General features: G+C 41.8%; 1 protein-coding gene across 1 annotated transcript in view; it reads right to left on the minus strand.

The window, feature by feature from the left end:
• LOC126195052 (dipeptidase 1-like) overlaps positions 1–22,865 on the minus strand; it is a 699,024-nt gene that overhangs the window by 566,319 nt on the left and 109,840 nt on the right. Inside the window, exon 3 of the mRNA XM_049933499.1 lies at positions 4,571–4,706. Within this exon, the coding sequence (XP_049789456.1) occupies positions 4,571–4,706 (136 nt within the window). The remainder of the gene's footprint in view (positions 1–4,570; positions 4,707–22,865) is intronic.

The raw sequence follows: 22,865 nt of genomic DNA on the forward strand, positions 1-22,865 counted from the left end.
TGTCACTGCAGCTTCAATGCATTAAAACCGATTGCAGTGATGTCATATTCCACTGCATATTTATTGACTTCATACCCATCGATCATTCATTTCATTTCTAAGCATTTATTAAAACCAAGTAATTGTAACAGTACTTTTTATTTATCCCTTCCTGGCTAGATACGTACAATTGTTTGGGATGTAAAATGGTTTGATATCGAACTAATTGTGCTGTATGTGCGTTTTCACGCCAGTCGTGGTTAGTTTCTAGAACACCATGAGATAATTAACTTGTTTAATACAGGGTGATTCAAAAAGAATACCACAACTTTAGGAATTTAAAACTCTGCAACGACAAAAGGCAGAGCTAAGCACTATCTGTCGGCGAATTAAGGGAGCTATAAAGTTTCATTTAGTTGTACATTTGTTCGCTTGAGGCGCTATTGACTAGGCGTCAGCGTCAGTTGATGCTAAGATGGCGACCGCTCAACAGAAAGCTTTTTGTGTTATTGTGTACGGCAGAAGTGAATCGACGACAGTTGTTCAGCGTGCATTTCGAACGAAGTATGGTGTTAAACCTCCTGATAGGTGGTGTATTAAACGTTGGTGTAAACAGTTTACAGAGAATGGGTGTTTGTGCAAAGGGAAAAGTTCTGGACGGCCGAGAACGAGTGATGAAAATGTAGCACGCATCCAGCAAGCATTTGTTCGCAGCCCAGGAAAATCGACTCGCAGAGCTAGCAGAGAGCTGCAAATTCCACAATCAACTGTATGGAGAGTCCTACGAAAAAGGTTAGTTATGAAACCTTATCGTCTGAAAGTTGAACGTCAACTACCCGAGGCGATGGATCGGCCGCCAGGCAGCCCGTGACAGAGCACTTCATCACTGGCCTCCAAGAAGCCCTGATCTTACCCCCTCCTATTTTTTCTTATGGGGGTATGTTAAGGATATGGTGTTTCGGCCACCTCTCCCAGCCACCATTGATGATTTGAAACGAGAAATAACAGCAGCTATCCAAACTGTTACGCCTGATATGCTACAGAGAGTGTGGAATGGGTTGGAGTATCGGGTTGATATTGCTAGTGTGTCTGGAGGGGGCCATATTGAACATCTCTGAACTTGTTTTTGAGTGAAAAAAAACCTTTTTAAATACTCTTTGTAATGATGTATAACAGAAGGTTATATTATTTTTCTTTCATTAAATACACATTTTTAAAGTTGTGGTATTCTTTTTGAATCACCCTGTATAACTGAATACTTAATTATTGCAACACACACTTGAACCATAACATGCAGTTCGGGTTAGTCACATATATGATTCTATCCACGCTTGGAACTTATTTCTCTAACAAATACTTATTTCCAGAAGTAGACACCCGGCCAGAGGCCAAGTCTGTTACCAACCTCCTCGTGAGCTGTTTACCGTAAGCTGCCGAATCCACACTGGCGGCTGCTAACAGTGAACCCTGGACGGTATGGCTCATGCGCTCTTGAAAAAAATCCATTACTGTCAGAGAAAGATTTGAAGCAGTGCTGAAGGCGAACTCGTCACTCCACTGGCCGATAAACTTTCCACTGACTCTTTCGGTCCGAGTTTTGAGGCCGCACGGATTGATACATCTAATCCGCGTGACTGGCTGAGCCCGATAGCGATAAGACGGGTACATTGCTCCTAGGCTGCCCAAGCGGGCTGATATAATAGTCTAGCCCAACTGGTGCCCGTGTCGCGGGTTGGCGAAAATACAGGCCCGCCGCTGGTGGGCCCTGGGCAACGGCCGAAATGCTCACCGCGTTTGGCCTCACCTCGCTGTAGGCACGCTGATGCATAATTGTGACGGAAGGGTAGCCTACTGGGCAGGGGTAATGGACTGGGACGCTACAGTCCGACATAGGATTATTAAGATTATCTCTTCATACTGAATTGATTGTTTTTATAGGGAGAAAATTAGAGTTGAACGTCCCATCGTCAGAAGAGGATACTAGGAACAAAGCATAAGCTTAGCTTGAGGAAGGACAGTGAATGAAGCATCGAATCTGTATCAAAAAGCTTGTTTGATATTTCCCTTGAGAGGTTCACAGGAGCCACAGAAACCTAAATGTTGACTACCAGACGGTGTTTTGATCCATCGTCTTGTGAAACGGAGCTACAGTGTGTTACCACTGTGCTACATTGCTCTGTGAGTGCTTTGTTTCTTTAGACAGGTAGTAATATAAATGCCTTTCAGCGGTCAAACCATCGTTTTCGAGATTGTATTTTTGTCACATGTTTCACCTTTTTTGAGCTGGAGTAACTATTGGGTGCGACAAATGTTGCGAACGTTTAATGTAATGACGTCGCATCAATGGTGAAATATATTACAGTTTGTGGATATTTAGAGGTATGTATATTATCACGTAATAAATAGTTATCTCTACGTTTACTGCTACCACACAGTGCACAGATTATGCACGAAAGTACGCGTTATCCAAAAGTTTATTGAGATATAACCCTCCAAACCGCAGTAGAAAACTAAAAACAAGTGACTCATTATAGTCATTTGTCTCTTCCGATTGATATTGATAATATTTATGGTCAGACTTAATCTAAAATGTTCACCGTAAAGGTTTCGCTACCCTCTCACCACACTTTCAGAATTCTACGTGTATCTTCATTAGTGATAACCTATTACTTGAATTCACTCTATCAGTGAAAGTCTGTAAGGATAGCGACGATAAAAGCTTTCTGAGTGTTTACTTAGATGTTTCCGTTGGCTTCTTGCTTTCTTGTAGTATACCATATCGTCACTAGAATGATTATCCGTTAGTCGTTGTCCCGCTTATACACAGAGTGAAAATTATTGAACTATATAAAGGAACGTAAATTAGTTGCAAACTACGGTGTTCACACACTTTATTCAACATGTAAGCGCCACTACAGATATTCGGTTTTACGTTACGACATGTTCGATATGCCTGCCATCATTGGTGATGATTAGGCGCAGACCAATAGCGAAATACTGCCTGACACGCTGAAGTGTCGGAACATCGATTTTGTTGTGGACCATCTGAACGGCTGTTTGTAGCTAAGCACTGTTGTTGGGGTTATTGCTGTCCACATTGTCTTTAATATAGCCCCACAAACAGGAATCACATGTGTTCAGATCCGAAGAATATGGACACCAATCGTGCCCCATGCCACTGACCTCTGGGTACCACAGTGTTACAGTGCGGTCCCCAAAGTACTCCTCCAGGATATCAAACACTCTCCTGTTTCGATGGGTTAGAGCTCCGTCTTGCATGAACTACATCTTGTCGAAATCAAGGTCTCTTTAGATAACGGTGATGAAATCATCTTCCAAAACCCTCACGTACCGTTCTTCAGTCACCATGCCATCAAAGAATATCGCACCGATTATTCCGTGACTGGACATGGCACACTACTTAGTTATCAGTTGAGGGTGAAGAGACTTCTCGATAGCGAAATACGGCTTCTCGGTCTCCCAAATACGCCAATTTTGGTTACTGATGAACCCATCCAAATATAAGTGGGCTTCAAACCGTACAGTGCGTACTAATTCCCATCATGCCCCGCGGCCAGCCGTCGAGTTTGAACGTCCTAACGCAAACCGTTCAGAAGTTATAACCATTTTATTTCATATGGTTCAATAACTGTCACCCTGTAAGTTACTTATCGCGTCACGTAACCGTAACACCACTAGGGGGCCTTCAGTCATGTGGTGGGCAGTGGTCACAGTGATTTGTTTCTTCGTTGTATACTTACTATTTTACTGATATCATGTAGCTATCAAACTTAAAATGAGGAAAAGACTTTATAATTATGTAGAAAGCGTGTTCTATTCACGAGTAAAATACTTAGTTTTACGTAAAAGAAATAGAAGTATCCACTAGCTTTCTGGTACTGTCTTTCCTGACCATGAAATGGTCGTAGGAATGTCTTCCTTTTTTCATTAACAAACTGATAAGAACCTACCAGAACTTCATTGATTCAAAAACAAAAAGTGTAAACGAGCTTCCATTCTAGACTGGCCTTCCACATAGCAATATTTGGATGTTTCTTTTCGTAACTCAAACGAGGCATCAATATCTTGTCTGAAGCCGAAAGACGAGTAGTATTATAGAATTATAGACTAGGAATTAAGGATCTGACAGTTCGAATCATAAATGGTAGTTCGTAAAAGTAAAGATATCGGGCTGAAAGCTAAGTGAACTTCACAAGCTTAATTTACAATTTGAATCTACTTACATCCATTTCTGTTTGTAAGTAAACGCTTTTCACGCTTTCTGCGAATGGTGAAATAAAAATTCAAATTCACTGCAGAAAATATAGCTTGCAGCGAATTAACTTCCAGCATTTGGTTATCATTGTTTCATTTAGAACAATAGTAATTCAATGAATTCTTGTGAAAGGAAATGTAAAAACGAAAAAGTTTTCTAGAGTATCGTTACTCTCAGCATAAAAGCCTCCACAGAAGTGCGAAAGATCTGACAGTATGATAAAATTTGACAGATTGTGAACAGCAGTTTCCCCATAATGTCTCGTGTCGGATTTCATGTGACCAGAGTTAGAGCTTTAATTTTTCCCTTACTGACCTTTGTCGGAGGCGTCGTCCAGATCTGGCGAGTGGAGGCTGCTGGCGTCCGGAGGCGTCTTCGCCTTGAGGGGAGCTGCGCATGCACCGTAGCTGGGCCGGCGGGGCGCTGGGGGCACACCGGGCGCGCTCGTCACCTGCAACAAGCGCAACCGTTTCCATGGCAACGTAACTGATGTGATGCGACGTGTTGCGAACACATCACTCATACAGGCAGTAAATTGTTATGTAACTGCTACATCTGATAACTAAACAAGGCATATGTCATACCGTCGTTGAAGAAATAGTTCCACGTAACTGATTTTTCCTAGTACCCAAATTTGGCTAAGTTTCGTACCTGAGCTGGTGCACCTGCTGTTCTAGCGGCAGCCACGACCTTTCAGTTACATATAATGAAAATGCAGCTCAGGAAATACCGTGTAAGACGAATATGGTAAAAACTAACTTCGGCATAACTGTAAAAGAAACACATACCACGTAACTGGAGCGTTGGAAGTTAGGGTTGTTTGCAGGCAGTGCTGTTGTCTCTATGGACGCTACAGTGCTCGAAGACTGCAGGAAAATAAGCAACAGCTGATGAGGATCGGCGACTTGTGCAGTGAGCAGCAGCTTCTAATCCATCTCAGAAGTAAATACAAATCATACGTTGCTTTCAAGCGAGTAACGATTTCTTTCTCGGATAAAACAACATTTTGTGAAAAATTGTCGATTTACGCCAACTGGAACTTTGACTCGCGAATGCCTTTCCAACTCAGGGAGATATGTAACAAGCAGTAAAAATGTGCTGTGTTTGAAAGCGCTTTTGCATTTAGGCATTAAATATACACAGTGTCAGTTACGCGGTATAGTTACTTCGAGGACTGTACAAAGCACATTGTAGCTGGTACTAGCATAATATCAGAGTGTGATAATGGGTAACAAATATTTTAGATTTTACCAAACCTATCAACGTTGCAAACGACACTGTAGTGGAGAAAGTTAACAGATTCTCCTACTTTGGAGTTAACGCTACATACACTGTCCGAAGCAAAGATAACAGAAGTAAACTATCATCCGTGATGGCTTTCTTCAATAAAACAGATTTACTGGTAATGAGATATTAATGTGAAAATTAGGAATAATTTCCCGGAAGCGTAAGTCTGGCCTATAACAGTGAAACAAGATCCACAGGAAGTACAGGTAGGGATTACCACAAGATGGGGGAAAACAGACAGCAACCACCCAACCGTAACTCTGCTACGCTTGTATAAGCTACAGCGCCCAATTGTTTTCTATTGTAGGGTCACCGATGTGTCATTAAGTGCAATAAATTACAACAAATCGTACCAAGAACGACCTGGTTTTGAAGCATCTTCAGTGGGCCACTGCCTTGAAAAGGCATACTACCATAACATGCAATTTAGAATACCAAAACAACAAAATATTATTATTCTTTAACCACCAATATGACATTTTCTGTCATTTTTTTGCAACAAATAGTACGAACAACGACTCGTTTTTAAGAGATCTTCAAGGTACTGCTGCTTTGAAGAAGCGTATGTTCATATGATGTAAGTTGGAATACAAGGGTTGTCGAGATAGTAAGTTATGATCGGTCGCGAAATGGAAACCACAGTGAAAACCAGAAACGTTTTATTTGTAACAGTTAGGTACACCTTCCACCTACTTCTCTACATAGTCGCCCCTCCAACTTCGAGTTTTTTCGTAGTGTTGTACCAACTTTCCAATATCATCGTCATAGAAAGCAGCCGCCTGTGCTTTCAGCCAGTTATCTGCAGTGGTCTGCAGCTCGTTCTCTATGGAAAGAGTTTGTCTTCATGGCCAGCGTTTCTTGTGAGCAGAGATGAGACTCAGGGGGAGCCAATTACGGACTGTATTGTGGGTGATCAAACACTTGTCACAGGAAACCCTGCAGGAGCATCTTCAATGCCCCTGCACAGAGCGCCTGAGAATTGCCATAAAGAAGGAAGTGCGTCGCAGTTGCGTTATGTGGGCTGCATTCATTAAGGCGAAGCCTCTCAGCGGGCCCTCCTACTTGGCGGGAAACATCATTGTTCTAGGCACCTTTACTCACTCACAGTGCGCTCACAACTGAGAAGAGCGTCTTGATGCGATTGACGGGCATATTAGAGACACTGCCCAAAACGTCTGTGAAAATCCTCGACGGATTTTCATAGTGTTTTCCATTTCGCGATCGATCGTTCCTCACTTTCCGAATAGCCCTCGTGTATAGTAAGAATCCCTCACACTCGACCTTCAGCCTAGCACGGTTGGCACAACTATTTGGAAACAGACAATTAAAGTCCTACATTATTGACGTAAGTATGTTAAAATTTTGAAACATGATTTCTGTTCGTAAATTAATACAATTTTGATCTGTAGGAATAATGATGATTATCGCAAAGTATCATCGTGTGGAATCCAGCGCCTCTGTTTGCCCACAAAACCTGGAAAGCAAAGGATACCGTCGCCCAGATGGATTTCGTGTTCCTTAACTGTGAGAAGGCGTTCGATAAGACTTTGCACTGCCACTTAATGAACAAAGTACAAGCATAAAGGATATTAGAACAGCTATGTAAAAGGACTGAAGAGTTTCTAGCAAACGGAGAATAATCCTCAGTCGTAACATATACCTATTGCGCATCACAAAGCACTGTTAGAAGAAATGTAAATGACCTAGTGGATAGCACTGATAGTCTTCAAGAATGATTGTGTTGTACACAAAGAAGTCGCAACGTAAAACAATAGTAAAATAAAATAAAATAAAATAAAATAAAATAAAATAAAATAAAATAAAATAAAATAAAATAAAATGCAGAAAAATGTCGAAACACCCGCAGAAGACTGATGATTGGTGAAGGAATGGAAGTTGCCCCTCAACATGAACTGATGACTGGTGAAGGAATGGAAGTTGCCCCTCAACATGAACAGATGTAACGTATTGCTTAAAAAACAGGCAGAAGGACAAGTTATTGTTTTATTACACCGATTACCGAAATGTTGCTTGTATGGCTGCAAAATTGCGTAACAATCACTGGAGGCAGTCACATCCATTAAATATCTGCATAACGAGTGATTGAAAATGGAAATACTATATAAAACGAATCGCTGATGAGACACATGAAAGAATTCTCAGTAAGTATAGCCCACTCACATAGATGGTACCTTATATAACAGGCGTTAAACAGATATTTGAATGTTTCCCTGCAGTCTGGGGTCCATAACAGATAGGAAAAGAGAGGACATCCAAAGAACAGCCATTGTTCCTCCAAAACAATCTCCACTTAGCTGATGCTGCCGGCGAGTTGGCGACGTCCGCGTCGTTACTGCATGATCCTTGAGCGTGCATTCCTATAATTAGTGTCGTCTTGCTGGTCTCTTGGATTGTGAGTACCTTTTGGGAATAATAGGAAAGCTCGATGCCCGTAGAATTAATTCCATTTTGCGTATCTCCATGCAACGACGAATATAAGACAGGTTTCTTTTCATTAACGCAAGACGTAACCCGACGTCATAGTGTTTGTTTGACATCTTAGCCACTGTTTTCACGTTTGAGTTTTACTATTAGATGGCTGCGCGGCAGTTTTCACAGTATATCCGTCCACCGGAAGTTAATTGTACCGTGAATAATTAATCCGCCGTTTATAGCAAACAATCGGGGCCGTACACAATTGTATTGTCTATGTAATCACTTCAATTACGCAGCAGTCAGCACACCGTACTTGGGTGTTCACAGTTTAAGTGCTTTTCCGGCCGGAGTGGCCGTGCGGTTCTAGGCGCTACGGTCTGGAACCGAGCGACCGCTACGGTCGCAGGTTCGAATCCTGCCTCGGGCATGGATGTGTGTGATGTCCTTAGGTTAGTTAGGTTTAATTAGTTCTAATTTCTAGGCGGCTGATGACCTGAGAAGTCGAATAGTGCTCAGAGACATTTGAACTATTTTTAAGTGCTTTGTGTCAACATACGACAAGAATAGCCGTTACTGTATTTTGTGTTTGGTTTCACAGTTTGTGATACGCAGTAAGTATTCCGTACTGCCTACAGTCGAAAACGATATATTCACAACATGCACCGGTGTGGACATCAAAGTTTTAAGCATAATGAGTCAAACTGAGTTTCCGGCTAGTGAGCAACGGGGCACATTAAGTTACTAAATTTTTAATCGTGGTACTCGTCGATATCACAAATGTAGCACTATTCAAACACCGATATTTTTCACCGGTCATGAACACACGCGTGGCACGGAATCACCTTCATTCTCTATGTTCCCCCTGCTCCAGGTTCTTTGTTGGTGCCTCCCTCTGTCGATCTGTTCGTACATCTTGCTTCACATAACACTTTCGGAGATAGTAAGTACATCGATTTACATTCAAACACAACACCACAATTTTATATTACTCTGCCTGCACAAAATGAATACAAATAACATGTTAACAAATAAGAAAGAGTACACTATCAGAATAAATGAAAATGACTATCGTATTCATAACGACCACCTTAAGTAATCAAAAATATAACTTAAGGAAATCATATGTATTTACAGTTGCGAGTACGATCAACTTCCAGCTGCATAATGGAACGACGACAATTCCGCATTTCTCGTCCGATACCGGGCACGCGATTTACAAAGAAAGTATCTCCCCTTTGCGGGAATACCATCAATGTCCTTGATTTTTGGCACTTCCTTCATGAACGACATTGTGCAGTTGTCCGCAGTCCCAGACAGGGACAATATTACTCTGATTTTCTTCGTAGTTTTTTATTATCCCGCCCCAGATTTAGGGTATTACTGCAATGAGAAGCTGATCCAATCATCTCCTCTCTTAGTACCGATTATTCTTTGATCATTGGAATGTTTATTTCCGAGAATCTAAGTACCACCGAGTATGGCGAATTGACAAGTCCTCCTGCTCGCAATGTGCGTTTCCCGCTGTGCTTTCTTCTGCTTCTAAGATCTTCATTCTTTTAAATAAACGTTATGTAATTAATTTGCTTTGTATGCCTAACTCTACTCCTTGTTCTCTATGCTTTTCTTGGTCTGTGGGCGACGGGACGTGGTGTTCAGACCTCGGGTTGTGACTCCTGCCCATTTTGTCCCCGCCCTCCCTTTAGGCGTTGGCATTAGACTATCAATCTGCTGGTCCGTGTTCGCATCTTGGTTGAGGATTTGTTCGTTCAATGTTTTTGCCGGTGTATCTGATAATCGGAATACTTTTCTTTGCGTTTTTTAAAGTAAAACATCGGGAGGTGTGATTAATAATCATAAGAGTACATTACATTGTACTGAAAGTTATTTTTATCGTGATTCACAGTATAAAAATAGGAACAGTGAAGGCGACCAGACACGTACAGCGGGAAATCTGGGTTCGTGTCCCGGAGCTGCTCAAACTTTCATTGTTGTCATTCCGCTATACAGCTAGAGGTGGTTCACATTTGCAAGTGCGAACACATCTTACTTACCTCATGGCAGTTATAGTCTCCGGAGTGCCTTTTCCTTTGAACATACATGCATGTCAGAAGGAATACTGCATAGTACTTCTTCACAACACAGACACTATAACCTCATAATTACAGAAAATTAATTGTACCAAGAGTTACATTTAGAAATTAACCTTCTCAGAGAATGATGAAAATAAAGCAGGAAATAAGTAATAGAAAATATAGGAAACAATAAAAGATCTATACCTATTCGTAGTGTTATCATCACACGCTACACATGTATGTATATATTATAGCGAAAAACACACTGGCAGCAGTTACTTCTGTAAAATATGTGGGAGAATGCGTGCAGAACGATTTGAAGTGGAATGATGACATAAAATTAATTGTTGATAAGGCGGGTGCCAGGATGAGATTCATTGGGAAAGTCGTTAGAAAATGTAGTCCATCAACAAAGGAGGTGGCTTACAAAACACTCGTTCGACCTATACTTGAGAATTGCTCATCAGTGTGGGATCCGTACCAGGTCGCGTTGACAGTGGAGATAGAGAAGATACAAAGGAGAGCGGCGCGTTTCGTCACAGTGTTATTTGGTAAGCGTGATAGCGTTCCGGAAATGTTTAGCAAACTCAAGTGGCAGACTCTGCAAGAGAGGCGCTCTGCATTGCGGTGTAGCTTGCTGTCCAGGTTTCGAGAGGGTGCGTTTCTGGATGAGGTATCGAATATATTGCTTCCCCCTACTTATACCTCCCGAGGAGATCACTTACGTAAAATTAGAGACACTCGAGCGCACACGGAGGCTTTCCGGCAGTCGTTCTTCCGGCGAAACATACGCGACTGGAACAGGAAAGGGAGGTAATGACAGTGGCACGTAAAGTGCCCTCCGCCACACACCATTGGGTGGCTTGCGGAGTATAAATGTAGATGTAGATCACATGATGGTTTGTGGAGTATAGACGTACTTCTAGATGTAGCTACAAGAAATCTGCTTTTTTAAAAAGATCGCATTTTCTCAGTATCTTGCAAGTGTAATCTGTCGTCTCCTTTGCCTACGACTGAACCTAAGTGAACTTTCCGTTTCATATTCCCAATTGTGGCTTATTCCAGTTGTGAATCATTAATACATTAGTCATAGAACACTACGTTCCTTCGGTTTGGGATGTGCACATACATATCTGAGAATTTGAAATAAGTTGCCAGTATTTGCACCCCCACAGAAACTTTATCAAGGTCCGACTGAATATTCGCTATTTTTATAGGAGCTTCATTATACACGAAGAGCTAAAGAAACTGTTACACCTGCCTAATATCGTGTAGGGCTCCCGCGAGCAAGCAGAAGTGACACAACGCGACGTGGCATGTACTCTAACTGTTTCTGAAGTAGTGCTGGAGAGAACTGGCTCAGTGAATCATGCAGGGCTATCTATAAACCCGTAAGAGTACGAGGGGGTGGAGATATCTTCTGAATGGCACGTTGCAAGTCTCCCCAGATATGCTCAATAATGTTCATGTCTGGGGAGTTTGGTGGCCAGCGGAAGTGTTTAAACTCAGAAAAATGTTCCTTGAGCCACTCTGTACCAATTCTGGACGTGTGGGGTGTCGCATTGTCCTGGTGGAATTGCCCAAGTTCGACGGGAAGCACAATCGACATGAATGGATGCAGGTGATCAGACAGGATGCTTCCGTACGTGTCGGCTGTCAGAGTCGTATGTAGACGTATCAGGGGCCCTATATCACTCCAACTGCACACACCACACACAATTATATAGCTCCAACAGCATGAACAGTCTCCTGTTGACATGCATGGTCCATAGATTCATGCCGTTGTCTCCATACCCATACACGTCAATCCTCTCGACTCAATTTTAAACGGGACTCGTCTGACCAGGCAACATGTTCCTTGTCATCAATAGTCGAATGTCGACGTCGACGGGCCTAGGCGAGGCGTAAAGCATTCTCTCGTGCAGTCATCAAGGGTACACGAGTTGTTCTTCGGCTCCGGATTCCCATGTAGATGATGTTTCATTGAGTGGTTCCCATGCTGGCCCTTATGGATGGCCCATTATTGAAATTTATAACAATTTGCGAAAGGGTTGCACTTCTGTCACCTTGAATGTTTCTCTTCAGTCGTCGTTGGTCCTGCTCTTGCAGGATCTTCTTCAGGCCACAGCGACGCTGGAGATTTGATGTTTTACCGGATTCCTGATATTCGCCGTATTTACACTAGTGAAATGGTCGTACGGGAAAATCCCTATTTCATCGCTACCTCAGAGATGCTGCGTTCCATTGCTCGTGCGCCGACTGTATACCACGTTCAAACTCACTTAATTCTTGATAACCTGCCGTTGTAGCAGCAGTAACCGATCTAACAACTGCACCAGACACTTGTTATATTATATAGGCGTTGCCGACCGTAGCGCCGTATTCTGCCTGCTTTCATATCTCTTTAATTGAGTACGCATTCCTATATCAATTTATTTGGAGCTTCAGTGTTGATAGCATCATCAGAGATAAATCTTAGGTTACTATCAATAGTGCCTTTTAAGTCAATAATACGCAACAAAAATAGAAATGCTGTCATTACTATATAGTGAAGCATGCCAGACGACACTTTTACGTAGCTCTCCATCCAAAATAGCCGGCCGAAGTGGCCGTGCGGTTAAAGGCGCTGCAGTCTGTAACCGCAAGACCGCTACGGTCGCAGGTTCGAATCCTGCCTCGGGCATGGATGTTTGTGATGTCCTTAGGTTAGTTAGGTTTAACTAGTTCTAAGTTCTAGGGGACTAATGACCTCAGCAGTTGAGTCCCATAGTGCTCAGAGCCATTTGAACCATTTTTGAACCATCCAAAATAAATCTTTGCAACCCCCCTACCAAGAAATCATCAGTTCACTCATAAATATTGCTTCATACCCCACACAATCGCACCTTCTTCAATACCCATCAGCGTGATGTGAAGTCAAATGTTTTTCGGACGTCAAGAAATACTGCTCGTACGCGATTGACTTGATCTATGACTTACTGGATTTCATGTGAGGAAGGCGCTACTTGAGCTACGTACAACCGATGTTTTCGGTATCAGTGCTATATGATATGTAGGAGGTTATTCTACATTTACATCTACATCTACCTACGTACTGCGTGGCGGTGGACACCTAGTGCCATTACTAGTTATTTCCACTCACAAATAGAGCGAAGAAGAAATGATTGCTTTACCTTATCTTCGTGGAACGCTGGTGGCAGTAGAATCGTTCCTGTCAGCTTCAAATGCCGGTTCTCAAAATTTTTCAATAGTGTTCCGCGAAAAGGACATCGTCTTCCCTCCAAAGATTCCCACTTCCTTTCACGAATCATCTCTGTAATAGTCTCCTGCTGATAGAACCTTTCTATAACAAATTTATACCGCCTCTCAATTGTTTCGATATCTTCCTACAGTACGACCAGGTGGGGATTCCAAACACTCGAACTATACTCAAGAATGGGCCTGACTACGTGGTGTTCTTTACAATTGATTCATACTTTGCTAAAATTCACCCGATACACTTTGCGGAAAACATGTTCAGAAGTGTTTAACTAGACTGCCTGTCCGTAATACCTGCAGTGTATCAGTATACGTTCCTGTCTACACTCGATGAAAGTCACCCCCAACTAATATTGCATGATCTTGGTATTTCCTCGCTACTGAATGTGGACTTCCTTTGAGAAATTCTAAAACTGTCACTGCGCAATCGGGTGGCCTGTAAAAACATCCGATAAATGTGTTCGAGATGTCTCACTATATTTAAACATGACACATGAATTTTTGTCTATATCGAATTTCCTGTTCCATTTCTCCGGGGTGTTTTGCTAGGCACCCAAGCAGGATTCGCCACCCAATCTGTCATTATGTTGGTGTGCCTTAGTTCTTTGTTACCTATGACAGAATGTTTGCCAATCTACTAGGAGCTACACAGTAATGTTCATCTGTGTTGTATGGTGGTCCTTGAGATCGTACTGACACGACGTCGTATGGCACTGTGGCTGCGAGACCCCAAGGAACGGGTTCAACCTCCAAGTAGGAAAGGGTGTTTCTTCCTCTGCGCACAATTGTCTTTTTCCGGGCTGATATATTAGTTGTGTCATACAATGTATTTGGTGCGTATAGACTGTTCTAGTGGTAGTGTCTTTGACTAGCAATAAAAATGTTCCGGGTTCCGAGATCGAAACCAGTCGTGTGCTTAAATTATTGAATAAAAATCGTTAGCAATGGTGTCCGAAGACGTGCGGCATACGAAGTCACCATCGCTCTACCAATGGCCTTATCAAAGAGGGCAGACGAAAGGATAGGGTTCAGGACAATATCTTGCCCATGGCGTGAAAAGGAGTGGGAAACAGCAATTATTATGGGCATTATGGTGCAGAAGGCAATGGTAACCACTGAAAATTGTGTATGCCAGTGCGGTTAAAGGCGCTGCAGTCTGGAACCGCAAGACCGCTACGGTCGCAGGTTCGAATCCTGCCTCGGGCATGAATGTTTCTGATGTCCTTAGGTTAGTTAGGTTTAACTAGTTCTAAGTTCTAGGGGACTAATGACCTCAGCAGTTGAGTCCCATAGTGCTCAGAGCCATTTGAACCATTTTTTGTATGCCCGTGGCTTGTGGTCTGTTATGGAAAATGTGTCATGGGTGTCCGCAGAAATTTTTCCAACGGAGGGCGAGATTCAACGGCTGCCAGTTTTGATATAACTGATACTGTGAGTTTTTTACGTCGTATGACTAGGGCCTTCTGTCGAGTAGAACGTCCACCGGGTGCAAGTCTTTAGATCTGACGCCACTTCGGTGACTTGCGCATCGATGGGGCTGAAATAATGATGATTAGGACAATACAACTCCCAGTCCCTGACCGGAGAAAATCTCCGACCCAGCCGGGAATCGAACCAGGGCCCTTAGGATTGACATTCTGTCACGCTGACCACTCAGCTACAGGGGGCTGACACTGGGGGTCTGAAAACTCGTCTTATCTCGAGAACTAGATTTGGTAAGAAATAGTCCAACACAAAATTATTGTATGTCTCAAGAGTAACAGTTACCTATTTAGTATTTTTAAAGTATATTACTCCGGTACCCAACTGGTAAGCATATTTCACAATATATGTAGAGTACAGGTTTTTATATTATTAATGTGAGGAGAGATGCCACTTTCTCGAGTCGACGATCTTAAATTAAGTACTTATACCATTAAATCGACGGTATGCAAGAAATCATTAAATAAATCTGGAAATATTTGAAAAGTAATTAATTCATACTCCCACAATGTTAGGTTGAAATTGAAAATTAAAACCCGGAAAGGGGGGAAAAAGGGGCCAGAATGATTGAGAAAATCCTGCTGGATATCAACGGAAGTTACAGATCAATAATCCTGGACGAAGGAACAGTAACTGAATTTTAAAAAGTTTACAAAAAAGCCTAGTCAACTTTGATGCCATCTACAAGGCTTTGTAATAAAACTGTATACATTTTGGATTCCTATTTTCTAGTGTGGACTGTCATAACTGAAGGAGTTTCGAAGCTACTTTTTTGGCTAGTAGTTAAAATATAGCCAGCCAAACGACAATATGAATATGGCAGACCTTCTGAAACCGGCAGAAACAACTTTTATCAGCCTAGCACCAAGCACCTACCAATCCTCGCCGCTCAGTTTCTCACATTACTGTGCAACATGCCAAAAGAAACGCGGAATGTAGCTGTGTGATTGCATATGACACTCTATTTCGCCGAGGCTCCTAGTCCTGAAGAGGACGTTTTCTAGATCTCAAGGCTGCACTCTCCCCCCCCCCCCCCCAACTCCTCTCTTAGTGAGGAAAATTCTATTAGAATTTTTTGATTGATTTATTTCGAACCACAGATAAAATATGTAGGCTGAATCACCAAACAGTTGCACTGCAGATATTTCGGACATGGAAGGTGCTATCGAAATGCGGTTTCCGCAGAATTTAATTGTAGGCAAGGGCGCGTACTTGCACCTAGCGTAAATGGTTTATAGGTTATCGTATTGTGAACATTATAAAAATAGGCAGTTTTTGTTCCATCTTGTTACTTATATGCTAGGTAACGACGTTATCTGTTCCAACATATAAACTGCCAGTTTATTATTAACGCTGCCGGTGATCATTTTGAGCACGGGCTTCGAGAGTACATTACTTCTTTATATGTCAGACCTCACAGATGTACTGTAATCACAATTGGTTGTCTTTCATTTGCCCTAAGCAATGTACCATGTAACAACACGAGACCTGTGGTGACGTGTTAATATCTACGTAGCGCTGCACACACGCACCCACGTCTAGTTCACATTCGTTTGTACTACCACATGGGACAAACAACTGTCGGTGTTTCACATGTGCAAACTACGATTTCTCGAAAGCTACTTGCAATAGACTCCTCCAACAAACACCAATGGTATTCAAGTATAGTATACTTTGATTGTATACTGTCAATAGGAATTGTTCCAATAAATTATTTTTACCTTTCGTAAATAAATACACAAGAGAAACCGATAAAATTCAGTGTACGGTCTGCAAGGTGGGTCCCTGCCTACTTTTCCAGTCTGTGAATTTCGCATATTAATGCCACCTTCCATTCAAGAAATATTTGACCTGCAAGTTTTAGGTGATTCACCCTGTAAATGTGCAGACCCACAGTATAGCACGGCTTTGATCCTTCGGAGTGTACTTAATAGTTCTGTCGTGTAGAACTGAATGTAGAATCGGTAAGCCTTCACGCATTTCCCTTGTCCACAGACAGAACTGAATATAGAACCAGTAAGTCATCATGTGTTACCCTTGTCCACAGACAAATGATAAATTACAGTTGTGATCGCATCGTGCAGCAAGGAGACGGATGACTGGCGTGTTCAGTGCTGCCACGTTTATGATGGGAATCAATGTGCCAGGAAGTAGAACCAGCTACTTTCAGCAGCTCGGTGAGGACTGTCTGACGAAGCAACAGAAATAGATTGAAATCACTATTTCAGCACTGTTCTGTAAAGGTTTGCATCCAGCTTTTTGAGTGCAGAACAGAGCCGAAACCGGCAGTTGCACTAGAGAACCCTCATAATTTCCCGTAGACTGATTGAAAACTAAGCAAACCTAAGATGTATAGCGATAACTAGAACTGCAGTATTTTCCAACGTGGGCTGTAGTGTCAACCTACAATTTAGTAGAGTCGCAGACAGTAATAGCTAGAAATTCTAAAGAACTATCTACTGAATAAAAGACTGTATCCAGATTCAAGGACGGAGTAACTGCCCCCTCTTTCCTTCCATTGCGGACGCTTATTTGTCGTGATGATTTCTCCGTTGGCAAACGATTCCATATTAGTCCCGTATTTTGATCTCCTGGAAAACTGCCAGGGGAGGAGGCGACTATGGATAACATTCTACGAAACAAAACATGGGATTTCAGAAGTCTGAGTGTAGTACGAAATATAGAAAACCTGAAGAAACCCAAGAACTCAATGTACATATGCCGTGGGTCGGTGACGACAAAGTAGGGAAAAGATTGAGCTACTTTCAACACTTCAGTGATATGACTGCTGTCATCAGATTCGACAGGAAACCAAAACAGGAAACAAAAGTTAGGGTATACTCGTACGAACACGTACATGTTGACGCCGCAAGCAAAAGAAGAAGAGGAAGAAAAAGTATATGAGGATATTGAAGGAATAATTCAGTATGTAAACGCAGATGAGAATCTATAATCTCGGGAGATAGGAACGTGGTTGTAGCGGAAGGAATAGGAGGAAGGATTGTGGGAGAATACGGGCATTGCAGCAGGAAATAGAAAGGAGAAAGACTTTGAAGTTCTGCAATAAATGCAGATTGCATTAGCACATATGCTTTTCAAGAATCACAAGACCGGGATGTATACTTGGAAGAGAACTGCAGACACAGGAAGAGTCCAGCCGTGTTATATCATGGCACGACAGGGATTCAAATACCAGATACTCAATTATACAGTGTACCCAGGAGCAGATATAGGGTCAGATACAATTGAGTGGCGATGAAGAGTGGACTGAAGTTTAAGAGAATCGTACAGTAGAATCAGTGTAGAAGGAAATCGCATGCTGAAGTATTGAGGAATGATGGGACGAGTTTGAGGTTCATTAAGGATGTTGACATGGTAGTACGTAAAACCAGAGTAGACAGTTCAGCTGAAGAGGAGCGGACATCTCCAAAATGGGACAATAACGGATGCCAGGCAGTCATACATAGGTACAAGGAAGGTAACTCCGACGAAACCTTGTGTAACAGGAGAAATGCTTCAATTGATCAATGAGCAGAGGAAGTTCGAAAATGTTCAGGCAAAAACAAGAATGTAGCAATATAAATCAATCAATAATTAAATAAACAGTGAGTGCAGGGCTGCCATGGAGATGTGAATTCGGGAAAATTGTGAAGAATTTTGCTGTCGAGAGCACTGTATCCACCACCCTTTCCATCTATTCCTTCTTCTCTCTATCCACCCTCTCTCGACTTCCAACCCCTCCCTTTCTCTGTCCATCCCCCACTTCCGGCGTACTATGTCCATTTTCTCCCGTCCCTTTGTCCATCGCCTCTTGCCTCTCTCGCTGATCATGAGCCTCGTTTATTGTTACTGCAAATTCGATTCTGTATCAGTATACGAATCAAAAGCCGATAAATCATCAGTACAATGTTTCTGTTTATTAATAAAGTTTCACTATCATATAGGTTATTTACACATTATGTATGTTAGAAAAATACAGCCTACGTCCGTCCGAATATTCATTAGGGCATTGTGTTCAATTTGAAGAAAACTTCCCAGTTTTTTTTTATAATAACGTTTCTCCTTTATGTATCATATCTCTTACTACGCATATTCAAGGAATATCCACATAAAAACACGCACGTATTCAAACACAGCTTTGTGCCAAAATTTCTAAGCAGTCGACAAACAATTTTCGGAGATTTACAATTTTGTAGAAATGAGTATTTACATAATACTTATTTATATAGATGTAAATGCAGAAGATCATAATCTTGCGAAAGTTCTTCACCGAGTGCTTTGAAATCTTTATGGAATACTACATTTGAACACGAAAGTAATTTTATATGCCTATTGGAACGCTATACACTACATATTTAAAGAGGATACGTTGTTAGCAAAAATCTCATTAGCTTGCTCAAAATCTTAAATCTCCGAACTTCATTGATTTCTTTGAAACTTTGACACAATATTCCATTCGAATAAGTGCATTTGTTATATATGGGAGCGCCATATGGTATACATGTGTATACAAACAAGATTAGGTGATTGTAGCAGAAGTAAATCAGGTAATACCGGGAAAATTATATTAGTAAATGAGACACTTAAAGTATTGGATGAGTTCTGCTATTTGGGCAACAAAATAACTGATGATGGCAGAAGTAGAAAGGATATAAAATGTAGACTGGAAGTGGTAAGAAAGGCATTTCTGAAGAAGAGAAATGTATTAGCATCTGAGGTAGTCTTTTCTGAAAGAGTTTGTATGGAGTGTAGCCACGTATGGAAGTGAAAAGGGACAGTAGACAGTTTAGACAAGAAGGAACAGGAGCTTTTGAAATGTGGTGCTATAAAACAATGTTGATTAGATGGGTAGATCACGTAACTAATGAGGAGGTACTGAATAGAATTGGGGAGACCAGGAATTTGTGTCACAACCTGACCAAAAGAAGCGATCAGTTGGTAGGGCACATACTGAGACATCAAGGAATCACCAATTTAGTACTAAAGGGAAGTGTGGGGAATAAAAATCGTAGAGGAAGACCAAGAGATGAATACAGTAAGCAGCTCAAGAAAGAGGTGAGACGAAGAGGCTCACACAAGATAGAGTAGCATGGAGAGCTGCATCAAACCAGTCTTTGGACTGAAGACCACAACAGCTTGTGTGTGTGTGTGTGTGTGTGTGTGTGTGTGTGTGTGTGTGTGTGTGTGCACATGTGCAAAGTGATAACGTAGTACAAATAATAAATATACTGTAACACCCCACCCATCACTTATCTGGTTTTGGCATGTGTTCACCCCAGGTAATTGACTAACAGATCAACAGAGAGTGCAAAACTGCCGCAATGTAGGATAATGCAAAGAAAGTAATAAGACTCTGTGACTCCTCATTGAACTGCAGTGGCAGTGTTGACATTAATTGATTCAGAATTCATCACTTTTAACTAAGAAGGGGTGCCCATTGATGTTATATTCAGCTATTGAACACCAGATGCTAATGTTGAACATAAAATTAATTAAGAAAGTGACTTGGGATTTCAACTACTTGATTGAAAACAGATGCAGTCGATTATCACAAATTTATTATAACTCACAACCTTCAATCATCACATTACGTGACTCTCCTACCAGGCAGTGGTAATAAATTGCGGTTGCGTGGAGTAAGGTGCGATAACTCAAAAGTAATTCCTATCAACTGACCCAGGCGTAATGTGGAGTGTGAGAAGAATTCTACAATACATGTCCCATGAAACCCTCGTGGAAACTTTGCCGACTTGATCCACCAAATTAATCAGTGGCTGGAGCAGGCGCAATATCACCGAATACAGCGTGGCGGAGCAGCATCATTGTGTGGACGTCGGCTGACCTCGTGGTGGTGCAAGGCTGCGCTCGTCTATTCACTCCTAGCTATCTTGCTCAGTACATAGCTGAACCAAAACTTCCTATCTCCAAGCTCAATCGGTCCATTTGCTAAGTCCTAAACTGCAGAGATGCTCACAATTTCTCAGGCAAGCTGAGTAAAGAACGCCACGTCCGCACTCTAGGCAAGCTGGGAACGGAAGACTCCTGCGGAGACTTCTCCCAGTCCACTCTACGCCTCAGTTTCCCCTCCAGCAAAATCACTTACGCTAATTGCAGCGCAAGTTGCGTTAATTATGTGTCGCTTCCCAGTGCCGACCATTGCCTGCTCTGGGAAGTGAACAAATTCCCACAAAATTTCCCTTCCTCTCAACTTCTGCTATTTAGCTCCTCCCAAGCCACCCATCAAGGTTAGCGTCTGCACAAACACAAATTTTTCCGGAATTCTGACTCCCAGGAGAGTACTTCAAATTCCTGGGTCCTACATTCCCATCGGAGGCCGGCGTATTTCATTCTGTCACTCTTCAACTGATTTACTTCAGACTCTGTGGACCGTCAATTCAGCGTGGTCACGAATATGCATATTTGGACCTCTGTTGACCGCTCCACCTTAGCTTTGCGCGGCTTTCTCGCATGTTTCACTGAAAACGGGATGGCGGACATTTATCAACAGGCATACAAGTTCTCCATCTGCTTCCCGGTACACCAGCATGGGGTCAACCACCCAATCACTGTCACTCATCTCAAGGCAGTTGGAGGCCGCGCTCCGTTACCGCTTTCTCAGATTTTGAGCCACTCTAAGCTGCCTATTGTCGCTTCCATTCGCTGCTCCCCCACCGGCCACAGTGGTCAATTCGAATACTTCCCTGGGATGAACATGCCTCCAGTAAATCGACGAATTTCCACAAAGTTGTCATGTCATGTGAATTACTTTAAAACCATCACCCGAAATTAATTATTCCAATACGTCCATACTATACCGTCTACAAGATGTATTGTGCCTTGTCAGTCATTTTTGTTGGCACTGATGTGAAGATATAAAAACATGCTCGTATTTCAATGCAATTATATATAAAAATTTCAAAATTTTAACAAACTAACGAAATTTTTGGTAACAAGTTACTATATATGAGACCCTTAGGAGCCAAGGTGTATAAGTCACCAATTTTTAATTTTGGATGCATGTGTAGATTTAAGTAGTTAAGGTAGACACAAGTCTGCATGACAAATGGGTAATAGCAACAAGCAGTCTGGTGCTGACATCAAGTGGCTAAACAGAAAGCTGAGAAGACAGCCTCATTTTTTTTTTGAAGTGAGAGGCTGTAAGTGAACTGTATCTCTTGACTACAAAGTGATTGCAAATGATCACAAACATCTCCTTGTTTTCCTTTGTTTTCCTGTCAGAGTCCTTAACAGATTTGATTTAAAATTATTATATTGGTTCTTTTGTTATTTTACTTTTATTTCCTACATAATTCGTTGATTTTATAGATGTTTTTGAGCTATAGAAAATAAGTTCACATCTGTGGCAAATGTCTGAACTCTTGATAGATTTATTTGTGCAGAAAATAATGTACCACATTTAAAGAGAGCTACTACAGACTTGTCTTCATTACAGGCTTCATGCTGGGTTTCCATACACCTTGTACTGATGCTTGTGTGATGTGCGACACTTTGTAGATTTTGATAGCTCATTAAGACCAAAAAAGTTCAGACATTGACTCTCGAAAAGGTGTAAGACACAGGCAGCTAGAGAAGCAAAATACATAGCAAAAGAATGTTCAAAATACGAGAGTTGCCAAATAGCATTATGTTTTGACTTACAGGAGACATTCCCTACACCTGTTCTTTCTTGCAGCTGAGGATATTATTCAAGACAGATGTGAGCCTACAAATTTTATAAGCACGATTTTGCCTCCGGAGTTGCAACAACGTACATCTGGCATGAGAGCCAAGCTGCTGGTGGATGCCAAGAAATTGCTTCCTTTCTTTTGCATTATACAGAGTGTTACAAAAAGATTCTGCCAAAATTTCAGGAAACATTCCTCACACACAAAGAAAGAAAATATGTTATGTGGACATGTGTCCGGAAGCGCTTACTTCCCATGTTAGAGCTCATTTTATTACTTCTCTTCAAATCACATTAATCATGGAATGGAAACACACAGCAACAGAACGTACCAGCGTGACGTCAAACACTTCGTCACAGGAAAAGTTCAAAATGTCCTCCGTTAGCGAGG

This window comes from Schistocerca nitens, chromosome 7, assembly GCF_023898315.1.
Source record: "Schistocerca nitens isolate TAMUIC-IGC-003100 chromosome 7, iqSchNite1.1, whole genome shotgun sequence".
In the NCBI taxonomy this organism is placed as follows: domain Eukaryota; kingdom Metazoa; phylum Arthropoda; class Insecta; order Orthoptera; family Acrididae; genus Schistocerca; species Schistocerca nitens.